The 18,978-nt window shown below is 38.7% G+C and overlaps 1 protein-coding gene across 1 annotated transcript in view; it reads right to left on the reverse strand.

Annotated features, from left to right (window-relative positions):
• Positions 1-18,739, reverse strand: part of LOC131668751 (venom dipeptidyl peptidase 4-like) — a 156,731-nt gene extending 137,992 nt beyond the window's left edge. The window contains exons 1-2 of the mRNA XM_058943164.1: positions 18,529-18,739; positions 15,050-15,342 (exon numbers count right to left, since the gene is read on the reverse strand). Of these exons, the coding sequence (XP_058799147.1) occupies positions 15,050-15,244 (195 nt within the window). The 5' untranslated portion in view covers positions 15,245-15,342; positions 18,529-18,739. The remainder of the gene's footprint in view (positions 1-15,049; positions 15,343-18,528) is intronic.
• Positions 18,740-18,978: the final 239 nt, after the last annotated feature.

Raw genomic sequence — 18,978 nt, forward strand, 5'->3', positions numbered from 1 at the left:
AAGCATTAAAAGAAATATAAAATATTTTTCTAGGGGATTAAAACATCTTGTTCAATTTTATTACTGTTAAAAAAAAGGAAAAACGGTACGAGCAGATTATCGATATACGCTGATTGAATTTTTAATATTTTTCCTCTTCGATTTTCCTCAAAAATAAATATCCAAATAGAATAATACTTTGATGCTAAATAAAAAATCTACTTTAAATTAAATTGAATATGAAAAAAAATGTAGGTAGCTGATAAAATTGGAAAAAGAGGCAGTAAAACAAACCCAAAGATTGGATTAATTAAAATATCTACAACGTTGGGCTCCCTCGTGTAAAAAGTGTAAAATTCTATTAAAACTCCAGAAAAAGTATCGTTAACCGTGAAAGTTAGCGCGTCCGTGAAGTAGCATCGATCTACTTAGCCCCATCGCGCAAACGAAGTTTGAAAGCTCACGGTGAACGCTATACATAAGATTCGTTGGGCCATATTGTTCACGGATGAAACTGAAATGTACTTATGAACTTTGCTTTTAGAGAGAAACGGCACGGCCGAAATAGATCGAATACGTTTGATTGCTGTCTCTGAAAAGCTGCATTAGTGCGTGCAATATCTAGACGAGCAGACGTATATACGTCCTAAAGCCGCGACCTGTTTTTGGGAGGGACGGATCTAAATCGAATATCGATCACTACGAGCCGTAGACGCGTAATACGCAATTTCTTGAGTGCTGCCGCGCGCGAAAACCAAAGAGGGATTCCGCGAATCCCAGCGTCGTCAGCGAGCGCACACTTCTCGACTTCTTTGGCCTCCATAAACGTGAAATGGCGCTCGACTCTCTTTTATTATACTTTCGTTCCGTCAACCAGCCTTTAGCTTCGTTAGCGGATTTGCTCGATCGTTGAGATATCGTCCGATATACCACCACCATCCAGTCCCCCCCCCCCCCTCCCCCGCTGGAGGCAATAGCTCTTCATGCGCCTTTGAGCTCGAAGGGTCTTTGTAAATAAATTATTGTTGGCTTTGTAGACGCCTAACTCTTTAGAGAGCTTTCGTAAATGTTACTATACAATTCGCTGTTTTTCCGCTTCTGTAAATTTTATAATGGTGCCTTTGCTCATATTCAAACGTGCGTTTAATGGAATTCGTAAATGAAATGCGAGAAGTAAAATATGCGGGGAAAAGTGCATTGCATGAAATAAAAACCAATACAAAATTAACTACCTTTGATATTGTAAATCAATTAGTTGATATACCTAAGAATTTCGCTATGAGTATATGCATGTCCTTCACAAAATGTTACATATATAGATTTATAATAATCTAGTATTAACACGTATACGATTTTGCTTTAAATAAATAAAGCAAATAAAGAATATCTCTCTCTTAGTAGAGAAAACTGCGGTGCATCAAGTTAATGATTCGATTCACTGTTATTGTCAATGTATTCGATGGACACGAGGACAGATATGTCGAAATAACTAGACGAAAATCACAAAAATATAAAAAACTAAAATTTCTTTGTATGATGAACACGCTTTCAGATCGAAACTTGTGGATGCAAGGAATAACCAACTTGGACTACTCGGCGAACGCTGTGAGCGGTCACGTATGAATGACCTACGAAGTTGGGAGAAATAGAGTAGGCATGAAATTGGTCGCTATCATAAATTTAATCTTAATTTTAGACACTATTATTTGAAAATTATTATCATTAATATTTGTAAAATATTAATTTTCAAGAAAACACTGACTTTAAGAATTTGACTTTTTTCAATTAACGAGCTGTAAAAATAATGAGAAAATAATTAGATTTTATAATTTGTATCAAGAAGAGATCGGTAGCAATAGACTGTCTTTCACCATTGTACCAATAATTATGAGAAGAACAAGAAGATAAAAATTTGGTCCTAAATCAAATTTGCTACAATCTTAAGATGAACAGTGTTTTGTAGTGCAGGTACACCGTACCGTATACATTGTTAAAAAGAGAAAGGATTATCATACGAAGCTTTCGATTTTTGCCGTTAAGCTACTTTAAATATTATCGGAAAGTCTCGTACTAACAAGCGTATCGTGCAATTTTCATTGTACACAAAAAAAATATTCTTTCCAACAACTCCAGGATCGCTTGAACGACGGCGTTGCCATTGCGTGCAGACAGACTGTTTGTTTTATTCTTGCTGGTGCGTAAGAAAAGGGAAGTGAAACGGGCGATCTCTCACTGTCAGTATTTTTTATTAAAAATTGCTGTGAGCCATGATGAAATTCAAAGACACCCAGAAGACGCCGTTAGAGCGACGGCAAAGTATTAATGGTCAAACGCGCAACAAAGCTGACCATAGCAGAGAATAAACTATGTACTGCTCTCTTCATTAACCGGCATCTCTGCGGGACAAAAGTGCTCCAGGCTTTTCTTAATACCCGCTCGAGCGTCATGCTCCTTCTCCTACTTCTCAATCATTTTTTCCCTTTTTTCTTCTTTTAGCCCTCTCTCGCGTGATTATGCAGCGCGGCTAGCCACATTGGCTTTCAGTTCAGAGGTAAAGGATCGCGCGCATAAAGCGTCAGCCGTGTGGCTGCTGCTGCGCGCTGGGTGAAAAAAGAAAGGGGGGAGAGTGAAAAAGGAGAGTAGCGTGGTGGATAAGCACAATTCGCGTCCCCCCGGGGGCAAAGTCAAGAAATTTCGCGTGCGCAATGAACGCTGCCGCATATTCTTTGAGGGCGAAAATTTGTGGCTCGGGGCTATTTGCCATCACTTGTCGCGGATCAACGAATAGAAATAGGGCTTTGCGCTGGCACTTTTCACGCATCACGATGTCGTTTTTTTCGCTGCCGACGCTTAGCAAATGTTGTTGTTGATCTTTCATTTGCTTCGCTCGATCTCCGGTAAACTCGGTGGGCTTTGTTTTATTTGTTGTCATCTCATCTCGGCAGTTCTGCGCCGCACGCAAACAAATAATGGTCTATTTGGCTTTGAAATCGAAATTGAACTGGATAGGGCTTTTACGTTTTGTCTCTGAACGCGGCGCGCGCGAGGCAGCTCGCAGCAGCAAGCAATCAGATTTTTTTGCTTTGCGACAAACACGTGACGTTTTCATTATTCGTCGTACCGGTCGCCAGTGTTGGTGTGTTTGTTTATTTAGGTTTCATTCTCCGCAATTGACTAGGGAAACAATCGGCGTATACACTTCCAAACGTTTCGTCATTCTTTTGCGTATGTTGACTTTTCATTTCTTTTTCCGCGCGTGAGTGTAACGAATTTGTAAGCAAGAGAGTCGTCACGCGTCACACCGCAGTATTAACTTCCTAGTAAACCAAAATTAATAACTTTCATTTACCACAAGACCTTTACTCAAGCTGTAAAGCTCAGTTTTCCGTCCAATAGCACCCGCCTATATAACAATAACATTTTTCATTTCATTGATAAGTAAATGGACGCTGTTTAAGTGCTTTCGTTCAAATGCTTCGCAAATATGAAATCATTGATTTCACAAATGGTTGTAGTAAGAAAAAAAGAAGAAACATGTAAATACGTCGACCCGAGGAACGTATACTGTTTGCAGTGCGAGCGCGCGAAAGCAACAAAGAGCACATTTTCCAAGAGCCTGCAGCTATGCGTTGGAACGATAAACAGACGCGTTTTTATCTTTTTCGTCGGCTGAGGTGCCGAGGGACGGGATGTATTTGCCGAGTGTCGAATTCAACTCTAGCACCAGCGGGATATATACATTGCCGCGGGAATGACCATCCAACGCGAATGCAGACGTCGAAGCGTGCCCGATTGATAAACACGAGAGCTTGCAAGGCTATCCTTACATTTTTTTACTTGAGCTTCTCGATAAGGAGACAACACACACACTGCACGGTCCGGGTCGAGTCTGCTGCGCCCTGTTGAAATATTCAGAGGCGCGTGAACGAGAGAGAGAGAGAGAAAAGTCGGCTCCTCCACGCCAGAGAACATTAGGTATTCCGCGGAGTATGAAGCGGTTCTGAGCGACACGCGTAGTTATGTTAATCTATCAACGGAGGAAGCCGCTGCTTCTTACGTTCCTTCGGAAAACACGTGCCACGCCTCATGTTTATATGCAGCGAATCTCGCATCCAACAGGACCCGGTTCACTTCCTCCGTTTCTCGTCCCGCGACTGAGTTACGTTTGAAGCCCTTCGTACAGTTTGAGACCAATTAACCAATTGCTAGCTACAAACTTTCCACGAGTCTAGTACAACTTTGATGTGCAAGCTTTTATGTGTGCGTGCTTTCGCTACTCCAAGCTGACTCTGATTTACACTTGCACGTCTCGCCCCCCCCCCCCCAGGTCACGCTCTCTCTCTCTCTCTCTCTCTCTCTCTCTCTCTGCGTGAAAACTCACTGAGCGAGCTGACTTTTACCGTCGTGATTTTCCACGTGTTTTCGTTCTATTACGTGGGGAAACATTGCACACGCGTACATCCCTCTCATCTCCCCTCGAGTACCGTATTTTCGTTTCGACAACGCGATACGCCCAACGCATATTGAATGAAAAACAACATTGAAAACAAACCGGCGATAGTCTTTTTCAAGCGCGCTAATCCAATTATTGTTCAATTGCGACTACGAAACAAATGAATTTGACATGTAAAATCGTAGCCATTGTTTTTTTTCATAATTTTTTTAAGCCTTCTCGATTGATTTAAAGCGATTATCAACAAGTTATTCATCATAAGTTAGCTCTATTTTTAACCAATTGATTTACGTCAACGCTAACATTTGAACAAGACAATTTAAAACGAGACAGTCGTTTTGACACGATATCACCAAAGAATGCGTATTTTATTGAGAAGCATCTTTTTATGTACTTTATTCTGGAAGATTAAATGTTTTGTTGAATTCCATTTTGTCATTCATCAATGGAAATTGTCAAGCATTGAAAGTTCAAACATTACGTAAAGCCTACACCTATATTGGACGGAATAACGCGTTCCCCATCGTCAGTCATTTGTTATATTTACTTTGATGCACTTGCGCGCGTATCCCATTATTTTTAATGAGGTAGCTATATATAGGTGCACAACAATATCTCGAAAAGAGCCAGGAAAGTTCCTTTTGAATGCAAGTCAAAGCCAACTGAATACCATTCCTGCGTGCATTTTTTCCCTTTTTTTTGTTTTCACTTGGTTCTTTTGTGCCCCAGACTAATAAATAAATTGCTCGCAGTTTTTTCATTATTTGTGAGATCATTGTTCCCTTTATATCTTTCTCTTGTATTTTCATTAGTGAAATGCTTCGAGGTCTTACGGAATGATAATGAAGATTTTTCTGTTCTTTAATATTATTAAATCACTCGGATGCTGAATTACTGAACGAGTTTTATAAATGAATAAGGTAATGAAATATTTTAATCATTCAAACTTATGTGCGAGAATATTTTAAGCAGGTTAAATTATCGGTTATAAAACTATGCGTGAGAATTTTCCGATTATAACTTTTCGGCTATTATGGAGTCGCGATTCAGTTCAATATAATTATTATGGAAAAAAACAACTTAGTTTCAAATGTATATAAATTATAACTAAAAATGTAATGAAAATTGTACCACAGACTAACTTAAATATCAACCTCGAGAAAATGTGAGCAGTACTACGAAAGAAAACTTTGAAACAGCTAAACGCGACTATTTCTGCATATGCATACTCGTATACATTACTATTTTTCAACTATATATGTATATATATTTAGGTGGCGTACAACAGTTCTAAACATGCGAGCGAAAGTTTTTTTCCGGAAGAAAGTTAAGACATAAAAGTACAAGAATCCTACATGCCAAGTTTCAAACCACAGTAAAGTAGCCAGCGAGCAAAAGAAAAAAAAACTTAGAAAATTTATCTACACACGGGGAGGAGCACCCAGCTGGTAATGAGCGTGTATTTGAAATTCAGAATTTTCACGTAGAATTCCGCACATTTTTTTTTTTGCTTTTCACGCGCCGTGCTAATGGAAAAAATATGCAACAGTTCCAGGCGTGTAAAAAAGAAAATAATAACAGAAATGATAAAGTTAAAAACGCGTATTTTGCAATGTCCATAGAATATTATCAGTTATTCGTGTGTGTGTACAGCGCCGAGGCTGGAGGGAGCGAGAACTCGGTCGAGTTGAGTTTTACGCCATGTCGGCGATTGCTCGTCAATTGGTTCGCCTTTTCAATGGCAGCGTGGACGCGCGCGTAATAATTCAAACGCGCGTCGCGCATTATTGGTATGGGGCCGCGGCAGCGTATAAATTCAAATTACCCACCGCTTGCAATATTAATAATGCGACAACGACGTCATTCGTACTGCGAGTGTTGTAAATAAAAAGGTCCGCTAGTATTTTCATCAGCGGAGTTTGCGTACTGCAGTCAGCGCTTAATGAGAAGCGAAGCCAAGGGCTGCGATGAGCCACCTGAATAATTGAGAGGACCTACCTCTTTGCCGGAGATTGAATCGTGTACCCTGCTCGCGCGCGCGTTTAAAAGCGGCAGCTCACCGGACCCCCTTTTTTCTCTTTTCGCTGCTGTTTGCGCTGACAAATTGATGGACGATTCTTAAGGATTTGCTTTTCATTCTTTTTTTTTTTATAAGCAAGCTTTCGTCGCTTCTATACATTCAAGGCTCTTGATAAATGTCATACCCGCCTGTTTGCATTTAATCATTCAGTTGTAAAGCTTTGCTAAACGTTTTTCTCTCTCTGGGAACATGCAATCTTCAGCTTTTAGCTAGATTATTTTAGCCTGTTTTCGTTAGAATGTCCATTTAACGTGATAGATATAGAGCTGCTCGTTACCTAAATAGATTTCAACTAATTAACGTCAATAACCATAGTACATTTCAAATTTAATTACTTGTGTCATCTTCTTATTTTCTGTAATGAGATGGACTAATTGTCTGTCGTACGCACTCGTAAATCGATATTTGATCATATAACATATTCATATTAACATGTTATGGATATTTATTCAATGCGGGAAAGTGTATTTTTTGAAAATAGATCCTTTTCTTTCAATCTGATGCTGAAGTGTTCGTTATACGCTGTTTTTGTAGAAGTGCACCGAAAACCTCACGGACTAGATCAATCAAGCGTTAGGATTCCCGAGTATGTCTGTTAAGAAAAATGTGCAGTTTATTTTGAAATTGGCCGTAGGTGAATGAGATTTTGACTATTTGGACGTTGAACGTGGTTCGTGGAAAAGTCAGTAACAAACAGAAACCACGCGGTCACACGGCACAGCTTCTGCGAACGAACTGCAATGCCGCGGGAAAGCAAAAGCAATTAGCTTGTTTTGCCGCGGAGAGTCGCGATGAAAGCGCGTCGGGGCAAATGAAAAGGCATAATTCATAGGCGCTTGCTCCGTCATAAAAACTGTCGCAATCAGAGGATGAGAGGGCTTGGCCGCAAGTTCCGAAATTGAAACGGAGCTTAAGATTGCTGTCCCTGAGCGTCTTTGTTGCAAGTAGTGCTGTATCTCAGCATAATTTCCCACTTGCGCTTGTTTGTCGTGACGGCGTGTTACTGGCTTGCACGGACAGAGCTGCGCATAATGCCCTCGGGTCGAGAAGGTACTTTATCCAAATCTGTACTAACCCTCTGCTCCTCTCTTGCTCTACCTTCCGAGTACACTGTAGATAACAACGAGAAGGACAAAGGGCATCGGAGACACTCATTGAACGCGAGCGGTAGATTCGAGTCTTGGGATTAGTAGTGCACATAGACGTGCGGCTTACGGGGATAATCTTCGCTTAGGAACGCGTCATGTATGTTTTAGGCTTTTTCCGGTGTAACTGAGATGTTGGAGAGATCCGGATAAAGCATGGTAGCCCCATCATTTTCTTTTCTGAAATACTTTCGCGTCACCGGACCAACGACCCTCTTCCAAGTATTCTTCGAGGGTGTGATTCCGGCTGTCTGCACAAAAACTTAGTCGGTATTGCAGATTGAACGAGGAGCGTCGTTATTTTAACTATAATTTTTGCAATTTTAACGATTTCTTAACTTCAAATTAAAATTGTGTAAAGGTGAATATCGATAAAATCTAATGATTATACCATATATTAGTACGTCTTTCGAGCTTCCTAAAAGTGGAGTAGGGCAATGCGAGTACTTCCCTTTACATGAATATTGTTTCAATTTCGTTTTAAATAAATTAAATGCATAAATTCATGTACATTGATTGTAATTTTAATCTTGTTTTTGAAAAATTGGCGAAGAATACGTAAACGCAGAGAGTCGTCGCTCCAGAACGGTTTCGAATCATTTTAAATCGATAAATTTTTTTCCAAGAGGAACAAGAATCCATAGTTAGAATTTGCTTCGCACACACATGCGTCTGAAGGGAATTATTGCCGATTCTCGTAGGTATCCCGTTTTACCGAGCTTTGCTTGAGAATCCGAAAGTTGACCTGTGATTGGGAGCTCTGAGAATGAGTTTTTGAAATTAAACCATTTTGAGCAAGACATTTGCATAGGATTTTCCAAGAAGAATGAGAATCCGTCGTCAGAATTTGAATAAGATGTGACTGAACGAAGTTATCGCTTAGGTATCCCGCCTTACCCGGATGTCCCTTACAAGGCGAAGCACTGTGCTGTGAAACGCGAGTGTGTCATAGCCAAACTTTCGTCGAAAGTAGGGGTATAAGTGAAATTTTGGGCGCCGAGTAACTTCTTCCGTTTCAAGTTATTGTCTTCATTTTATTGCGCTGCAAAATCTTGCAAAGTTAACATAAAAAGTGCCTTCCTCATAGTGGCGATTACAATGGTATATAATAACTTGTTTTCTATAGTGTTATTTAATTTATAGCTTTAGTACACCAACCGCATTGAATACAATGTATGTCTAGTTCAATGTATAGAGAATGTACTTTCTTCGATGTATTTGGATATAATACTCTTGTTACGAAATCGTACGATGGGCGTTTCATTGAATAGCAATCGATTATTATACATTGAGAATAAATATGTTGTGCATACAACTGACGGAGTTGTACGGCGAATGGAAATATGTTGTTGTATTATATATCATGATCAATGTAGCAAACGGTTCATTTTTTTACAAAAATTGTCCAGGTTTTTACTATTTTATCAAAAAAAAAATTAAAACAAAAGCATATTTCACGTTGAGTTGCGTTATGATAAGAATTTCTATGTGAAAAATCTAATAATTCAGTTCGAAAAGCTTTTGCAGCGAAAATCCGATAGAACTTTTTATGACGATGTAATTTCGGGTCGAAAGAGGAAATTTTTCCACACGAAGCTTTCAAATCGAAAAAATTCGATTTCAGTTTTTATTTGGCTTGAATTTACATGCCATATGTATAGGTTGGGTATGAGTTATAACTTTTTCCAAAAAACAATACAAATGTTAGAGCGTCACTTTCAAATTTGAAAGAACTGCAATTATTGAAAACAGCCATGATATAAAAATGGGCTATTATGCTAGCACGATAAATGTTTTTATAAGAATGCTAAGTTATAAGTGCATTTAGCTGACCTCATTACACGTCTTCAAGCAAAGTGAAACAAAACGAAAAGAAAAGCGTAAACTCAAGTTCAAATGAAGTTGAAAGTGAGAACAAATTGGAGGAACATTCAATACACAGGAAAAAAGTGGCAGGATCAGCAAAGAAAAATATTGGACTTAAAAAGTTGAGAGCGAGAGCCGCTCTCGGTAGTCAGTTTTACGCGCACTTATAACGACTCGAAGAAAATAGTACGCTGGTTAGCGTCTAGCGCTCTCCCGGTTCAATTTCGAAGTAACAATATCGGAATATGACTGCAATTTGATCGGGGGGTGGGGGTAGAAAAAGGCAAGAGCAAGTTTCTGGCGAATTTACAGATAAGAGGGTTACCGTCAGCTATTTTCATGTCTCAATGTGGACAGACTTCGTTTTCGGCGAGCAGCATATTGGGAAGTAAAAACGAGAAACCGCATACGCGTGCCATTCGTACGCGAGTGCGTGACGTTTCGATCAGCGGAGGTGACGCGCTCGCATGGCTGACGCGCATTTTTCCCACGACGGTACGTAAGATAATGCGAGTTTAGGGGAGAGGACGAAGACGTCGCCCCGCCTTGGGCTCTGCGCTCTCATGTTTTTTGATGATACACGGTGTTTTTACTTTAAGGATGCGTCCGTTCTTTCGGATAGATATGCTCGGATATTTGCATAATACGTCGCATGAAAATGTTTCGAGGAGAATAGTTTAGCTTCTCTTCTCCGACAGAAATTCAATCGAAAGAAAATTTTATGACATTTTCAAATTGGATTTTCCGGTTTTTCTAAAAGGACCGAAATGCCGTTTACGAGAAGGCTAGCTAATCCGACATTCCACGTTACTTTTTGCAACTGACGTTCTCGCAAGACGAAGGCTGCCAGCGAAACGCAGACCTTTATTTTATTACTCGTTGGATCGTTGCGTGCTTTGCATTTGCTTTCCATCAAGTAATCACCGACACGTTTCTCCATAACAGGTACGAAGTTATCTTTGATTGCCAAGCGCTAAACGCGCACGCGGCTGAATTTCCGAATCTTTCTTCCGCATTAACATTCACAGAGTATACATAGGTAACGCATTGATCAGCAAGCTACAAGGAAGCAAGGGCCATTAGCGCATTCAATTGGTTGAGTGAGAGCATTAATCATGTCGTTTACAGTCCGTTAAAGCCACTGCCGCGTATGCGCGCGCGTATATGCACGCCCACTAAAGAGATAGATTGATACACGAAGGTACAGAGTCCGAACAGTAACAAGACTATCGGCAATTAAGCAGAGCTAGCCAACGCAAACGACGACGAACAAGCAGAAAGTAACAACGGGTTTCTTTCTTTCGGCGTCATCGTCGGTTGAGCGCGGTTGAGCGCGCCTGAGCGCCGCGCGACAGCCGCATTGCCGCGGCGATGCAATCAGAGCACGGAATAGCGCAAACGCGGCTAGTCAGCTGTTGTCCCGCGCTCGCAGCAGTAGGTAATACGCCGTCGAATTTATGGTATCCAAGCGAGCATGTCGCCGTTGGGCGTGTGTTCGCGTTAATGTCGGCCCGCAGTTAGGTGCCGAGGGAACGACACAGCAATCTTGCATTAGGACAGACAGATAGATAGGCAAAGTCAGCGTTGGCTGGCGCGTCCATCAAAAATATCGCGCGCGGCGCGCAAACGAATTAACGCCATTTAAGCGCGCCGCAAAGCTCTAGCGGCGCTCGCGTTAATTATTGCTGAACACTGCCCTGCCCGCCTCTATCCAGGCTACTATACGGACTGCTTTTCGTTCGACCGATAGCCTGGCTCGTTCGCTCGCCCGCCTCTCCCTCTGTTCACTGATTGAGTGCTTGGATGTGCCGACCGATCGATATAATTCCTTCGTTAGGACGCCTTGTAACGAATTATACCATGCTGTGCGCGGATAAATGTTGTAACGCGGGATGCAGTTATGTGCAGCGCATTGCCAATGTTTCGCAAAGCATCTTATTTGCGCGATTTGTCAACGATGCCTTGTTCTAACCTCTGCCACTGACGATTGCTCCGACCGACTTGCATTCAATTTCGATAAAACAAATTTACTTGACAACTAAGTTTTGGACAACTTATTTTGAACTTTACGGGAAACTCGTTGTGTTTTCATTCCAAACCAAGTTTCTTATCAAACACAAAGTTTCTAACCAACTCCGATCGAAAAAAATCAAATGTCTTTCGATTTTTCGAAAATAGTTGAGCAGCACACGCCAAAGAACTTGATCCAATAGAATAATTTTCATTTTCTCAGCTCTATAAAATTATGGTGAATATTCAAGTTGTTATTTCAATCTATTTCCTGCTACATATAGTTAAACTTTTATCTAATGAAAAATAATTGATTTTTATTAAACCAAACTTTTTTTATAATTATTTTTGAAAATATGACGTACGAGATTTAAATTTAGAAATTGACTTCGTCAAGTTCATGAAGAGAATAACGTATTAATAAAAGTCATCCAAGAGCTTTACATCTTGCGTGTGAGCTTTTATCTAGTAAAGACGTCTTACACGAGCAGGGCTGCTACTTTACCCAGTATTTTCAAATGCATGAGGTACTGAGTAACTTTAAGTTTCTTTTTAGCTTTTAAAAAGTTTTTAAATTTCTTTTCGTAATACTCAATGTATGTCACCCACTGATTTATATGTCATCATCTACTTCGGTTATTGTTTCAATAAATACATAGAGTTGATGGAAAATCGTGTAGTGCTAGGTTACTTCTCAAAATAGAGTATTGCTGTGTTGTTACCTAGATAGTAATTGATATCCCCGTAGGTCATACGAATACTTTGTGATTGAAATATTGGTTTTCCAGAGACAACCCCTGCATTAGCTGCTGTATATGCATCTCCCCATGAAATTATTCCATAGGTTATTATACTAGGAAATAACGCATAGTAAATCATTCGAAGATTTTCAGTGAACATTATTTTTGATAACTTGTAGAATATAAAAGTTATTTGATTTTGTTGTATATATTTATTATGTGGTCAAGTGATTTATGAAATTTAATACTCTTTTGTGGATAAATTTTTCAAGAAACTTTGCTAGGTTAGCGATTAGTAATATTGATCTGTACTTTGTTAGTAAATTCGTTTATTTTGCTTTGTATATTAGAATAACTTCTGCCATCAAGATCAGGTAATATTGTTGAATCGAGAATAATATCCAAATTAGAATTTTCATTATACTTTTATTGCATGTGTAACAATACACTCAAAATCTATAATAAAAAGATAAATTTGGTGTTGTCATTAGAGGAAGAAAAACGGAAATAACATAAAAATTACGTTTTATCTCTGACTTGAATTTTATGTCATAAATGTTTTATGCATACAATTTAATTTATCGCCAGGCATTTTAGAGCATGGAAATTGAGGAGTCAAAAGGGTCTTTGAAGTTTCACCGATATGTTAGAAAACTTTTCCAACTAGCCAGACGAGAAACTTTCAGTCTATAACCCATGGAACTCGTTCACACGCTTTATTGTTACAACAATGAAAACGAAGAAAAAGCTTCTTCCGGTTCCCATTTTCTTCCAAGAAATGAGAAAAAGTGAAAAGTTTATATTCTTGAATCCGCTATGTTTATGAAACCCTCGACTGAGAGTCACATTGTTAATCGTGTTACTTCATACTGTACTAGTATAATTGTCTTAAATTGTATTAAGTCTTTCATGCTTCATAATAAATTTCGGATATATAGCGAATGCGAAACAAAGCTATCTGTCTTCCCGTAAGTTAAGGCTTGAATATGCATTCGAAAAATAGTTTAATAGTAATGTAAATATGATCGAAGTCATAAATTGGCGAAATAATAATAGGCACATCTTAGACAATGCGATCCCAGAAGATGATAACTACAGATAATTGGTTACTAGAGGAGTGCAGCTAATATATTAGCTGTCGAGCTCTGGGATCTGCAGCTTTGATAATTGATGGTATATGACGCCAACATATCGCTTACGAATAATTGAACAAAGAAATTTTTATAAAATGAACGTTATTTTCTCATACGAGTGTCAGTATGGATTTATTTAATAATAAAATACAAAAGTAAATAAAAAAAATATTGAACATCTAAGGTATTTATGGAAGTACATATTTAGAGTAACGCAATTGTGAAAAGAATCAAAGCTTGTCTCTATTATAACTAAAATTCTTATTTTAAACTTGCTATCCTGGTCACGTGCACGCGTTCGCATTTCCTTTTTTCTTTCAGATTGGCCTGCATACGTTTATTACAAGTAGAGACGCGATCGCAGATAATTCGATTCGTAGCCAATGTCTATAACAAAGTTTGGCCATACAGGGTCTTTTTCGTTTAACATTGTTGGAAAAGCTTGTCCAAGCAGTTATGTCACTATATCGATTTCCCCGGTAAACTTTGAGATGGAAATTACCGAGATTCAAACTCATCGTGTTATGCCAACTCGGCTTGATTAATCTGATTAATTCAAGAGTTTACGACGTCAGCGTACGTGATCGAATTATAAATGCGTAACTCGATTGTATATTACAGCTCATAATTTTCAAACATGTAATCTGTTTAACGATATATACCAGATATCACTAAAATAAAATTGTTTGGCTCACTTGAATGTTTTAGTTAAACATGTTGCAATTTAATATTCAAAATGTGAAAAGTCATTCTAAGCTACCAATCAACGATATATAAAGAAAAAAGTTGGATCTAGTAAATTTATTCGATAAAAAGTTCCTTTTTCATCAAGTATTTATGCGGGCAAAGGTCGTAGTTCTTACTGTTGGGAAACGGGTGTACAGTGGGATTGTAGAAGCTTTCACGGTTCTCGCATAAATCGTTCGATTTCGCCGATAAATTGAACCTAAGTAAAACGGAATTTGGAGCCATCAGCTTCCAACGCAAGACTTATTATCTTCTAGCTCCTGCTTCTCTTTCTCCCGCGTTCACTTTTCCGCGCAGATATATCCCACACAAAATTTTCGATCGATTACGGCAACGTTAGCGAAGCACTTGGACGCAACTTAGACTTGAACTTTTTTATTGCCTCGCTTTAATGGAACTCGCAAACACACATATACACATATATCCATATGTGTGTGTATATATGTATACATATGTGCTTCTTATTTGCAGTGCTCTCACGGTAGAATGTTTACGTTTCACGCAAAGTATTGGTTTTTCGAACTCACTTGCTCCATATTGTAAGCTACTAATGTTGATAAATTTTTCATTCGTTCGCAGGCAAACACTCCCTTATTCGATAATTTATTTATTTAATTTTTTGAAAACAAATCCGTTCAATTTTTATTGACCAGCCATTTCACCTGAGATGGACAAACCAATAGCTTTGATGCGCTCGTGCACAAAAGAAGCTTTTTTAACGGTATTTAAGCGCCAAAGAGTGAGTTCTCTTACCAGAGGTTCAAAGTAAATAACTAAAAGTTAGCGAGAAAAAGAGAGAGAGAGGAGGGGAGAGAAAGAGCAAAATAGCTTTGGAGCTAAGAAGAAGAGAAAACTTTGCGCTGTTAGGAAAAATAGAAGGAAAAGGTGGATCTTACCTTTTGCAGGTCTATCACGGTGACTCGATTCTTTCGTGTGTGCTTTGGCTTTCTTTGTTGTCCGTCGAGCTGAACGTGATTGCCATTGATTAACGAGCCAACAACTAAATTCTTGTCCTCCGTGTCGCTGCTTTCATCGACGCCTAACTTGCCATCATTTCTTTCGTGCACCAATTGCACGTATCGATAAGCCATAATGGATTATAGCACATTGCACAAACAAGCGCAGATTCTCATTGCTGAAGGACAATCTCGTCGCCGAGGCGAAGAAACTTTGCTGCACGTATGGCAAGCTGAGGAAAAACACAAAGAGTGATGTTCTCCTTTCGCTCTGCGAGATACGCAACGTTAGTAAATAATGATAGGAATAATCGGCGACCATAGGTGGCACCTTTGTTCTCTTGAAAAACGGAGGAAGGAACTTCCAATGCATAGGCTCAGGATAAGAACGTGACCGAAGATACTGCTAAAAAAGACTCGAAAACTTTAGAAGATCAGCGACAATAAAATGATTCTCAGTCTCTCGCACATTCAGCGTTGTTGACAGCTATTTATTCAAGTGTCTTTGCACGCAAAACCAAAGCCTATACAGTAATAACCGGCTGGCGACAACTTCGCGCAGGTGGGCTTTATTCGACCGTAGTTAATGGAGATTTATTTTCTCGGAAAATACTCGCAAGTCTTCGCAGTCGGATGGCGACCTTTATTATGCCGCGACGAGCAGCTACCCAGCACTGCGTGTCGCCGCTACTTACTTTACTGCAATAAAGCAAAAGCTGGTACAAGGCTGTGCCGAGAGGAGAACGATGGAGGACGACTTGGGAAATTCTCTCTCTCTCTCACTTCATGATTTCAATTTACATGAATTAACAATTATTCGCTTAATCACCGGTTTAATTTTAAACGTGCTTTCTTCTGTCTTTGCTGCTCGGAACTTCTCTATTATTGCCGCGTTGCATTTTCTTCACGGACTTGTAGAAAAACACTTTACTGGTGCGGTATTGAGGTCCTTTCAATTACCGCCGTTGTCTCAGTCAATAATACGGCGTTTAAAGAACTTTCAAAATATTTTCTTACTTGAGCGTTTTCGTTGTTTCCATGGTATTTAATTAGAATTGATTTTAACGATGAAATTCATTTTTACAATTATTGTTGTTTACAATTATTCTTCCATCAGATTCTATTTTATTTGCTATTACAAGGTGAAATAGAATGAAGGTACAAAAGCGTAATCAACAAGTTGAAAGTTACAATTATTTAAACAATTTAACGGGTTTAGTTTTAATAATTTTTTTACAAGTTACAAGAGGTGAAAGCATTCAACTATGCAAATATGTATTACTAGAATTCATAATGTGATCTGCTCAGAAAGTTACATGTAACATTCGGTTTGCTCAGGTCTCTTGAGGTTTAGAGAGAATTCATGTATACATTTTGATGATTGACGAAGTTGGAAATTGCATAATTTAGCGAGAATAATTATGTCGGCAAAACGAGAATTGAGTTATTTGATGTGCTATTCGATTACATTCTGTACAATGTCTTTTAATCCATCGGAAAATTGTAATGTGGCCAACAGCGGAACAAACTAAGCTAAAAACATAATTTTAAAAAAATTTTATCTACTTGATTTATCTAAGTTTTCAAATATAATACTGAACCTTTGAAATATAAAAAACTTTTTATTTTTGGATATCCATATTACTTTTTAATCCGCATACTTTCTTCATTTTTTGCTGATATTCAAATAGCTATAAAGTTGTAAAGAACTAGAAAAGTTATTTAAACTTGTATGATAATGCCAATATATTAAGCTTAAATAAACACATGGTTCTGAAATCAAATAGTTAATTTCATTTTAGATAACAATTATAATTGTATGTTAATAATCAATGCAAAATGTTTATTACAAATCTGAAATTCAATAAGAGAAGAGAATCATTACTAATTAAATTAATACCGTTATAACTAGAATATACAAACCAAAACACTAAAATGAACAAGAACAAGAATTTAATAACATTTTTATTTTTTAGAACTCAATTAATTTACAAAAATAAACAATTATTGAAAAATTCATGTTTATAATTAAAAATTGATTTACTCCTCGAATTCATCGGCTATAGGCTAACAGCCGGTAGAGCGAAAACCCGAACGCACGAACCTATATCCATACACTATGTAGCTCTACGTATATCTTTCTCTTTCACTCTCGACCGCAGTGTCTACGGCGCGCAAATCATTGACTGTATAGTAAGCTCCGCAGTGAAAGTAAGAATTTTTCTCTCTCTCTTGCATCTTGAAAATCTGCACTCTCGCTTGCACATGTCCTAGTGCACACAGCAGTAGGTGACAACATTCAAGAGTAAATATAAAATTTACACGTTTTACTTTGTCATCAGACTAACAAAAAAGAGAACACACACCTCAACTTTGACACAACGCTTTTTCATATCTTTAATGTCTTTTTAGTTTTACTTTCACATTACTAGAAATTAAAATTGAATTTCATTCATATTTGGTAAAAATAGAACAGCTACGAAAAAGAAATGGCCGTGAAAGTTATGTCAAAAGGAAAAATTACACGCGCGTTTGTTTGTATTCAGTGTGATCTTTCTAATCACATTGTGGCAGAAATTATCTACTACGTAACAGCAGATTTTCTCATACGAACGCTGTAAACAATGAGAAAAAGTGTTATCTAGTTTCCTGTCCTTGAGCAGGTCGGTATTTGTAAAAAACATATTTAAATGCAATTATTCCGATCAAGCTTGAATAAATTAAACCTTATCTGTTTGTACACGTTATTTTAAGAAAAGAGGAAGAAAGCTACGCGCTTTAGCACATAACAAATAGCACGGAAAATTCAGGAAAAATGTTCGAACTCGCTCGGAATAACGGATTCGCGCGTAAAACAATAAACTGTGGGGGTTTTTACCCGAGAAAATATTGAAAATATCAGGATCGATAGCTTGGGCGCGCTCATTCGAGCATACTTGAATTGCATGCGGAGAGAGAGAGAGAGAGAGCGGTAAAAAGGCCTTTCAGCGGTGAAAAATACGTACATACGCGTACATAACCAAGAGAAGCATCTACGCGTATAGAAGCAAAACACTACAGCTCTAAGGAGCGCGATTACAAACGAAAGGGAAAATAGATGAAAGAGAAAGAGAGAGAGAGAGAGAGAGAGAGAAACTGTAGACGAGGAAAAAGGGAAGAGAAGGTGGCAGCTGTTGTGCATTAACAGCAACCAAAAGGTCCTTTGAGTAAAGCCTTTACACAATACCAACGATTTTCCATTATGCGCGCGAAAGGATGTCGACTCGCAGCCGATTTAGAAAGTTTCCGTCGGAGTGTACGACGCGTCGCTGCACTCGCCATTCTCGCTCAGCCTTGATCAATTTTTTCGGATTCACTTGTCTATTTCTTTATTTTTTTATTTTTTTTTTTTTTTAATTTTTAATCGCGATCGTTTTTACCTTTTCGCATTTCTTATCGCCTTGCCTGCCGCCTTAGCCGCCACCAAGAAAAACTTGCTGAGTCAGCTGCGGTTAATGCATCCTCAATGAGATGGACGTTAATGCAAAAGACGATGGCAGAGCGTCGATGTTGTTCGCAACGAATGCAACGGCGTCGGTCATCGATACTTTACCATTGGCGCTCACTACGACACCGTTCGAATCTCGGAGCAACGGAAATGAAAAAAATTATTATAGGAATCGCGAACGTTTCGAAAGTGGGTTCGCATGCGTCGCGCTCGCGCTGCTTGGACTAGCTATATTCCGCGTGCGTCTTCATTACCGCGCGCACATAGTTCGTTTTCAAGCCGTTAGACGTCACTTATTTGCAGCATCGCGTGCGCGTGGCTTATTGGGAATAACCGCTGCACTGTTTTTATCTTATCTACAGTTATAATTCGACTCGCCCAT

The sequence above is a fragment of the Phymastichus coffea genome, unplaced genomic scaffold (assembly GCF_024137745.1).
Source record: "Phymastichus coffea isolate CEN01 unplaced genomic scaffold, Cenicafe_Pcof_1.1 PCOF00083, whole genome shotgun sequence".
NCBI classification, from domain to species: Eukaryota; Metazoa; Arthropoda; class Insecta; order Hymenoptera; family Eulophidae; genus Phymastichus; species Phymastichus coffea.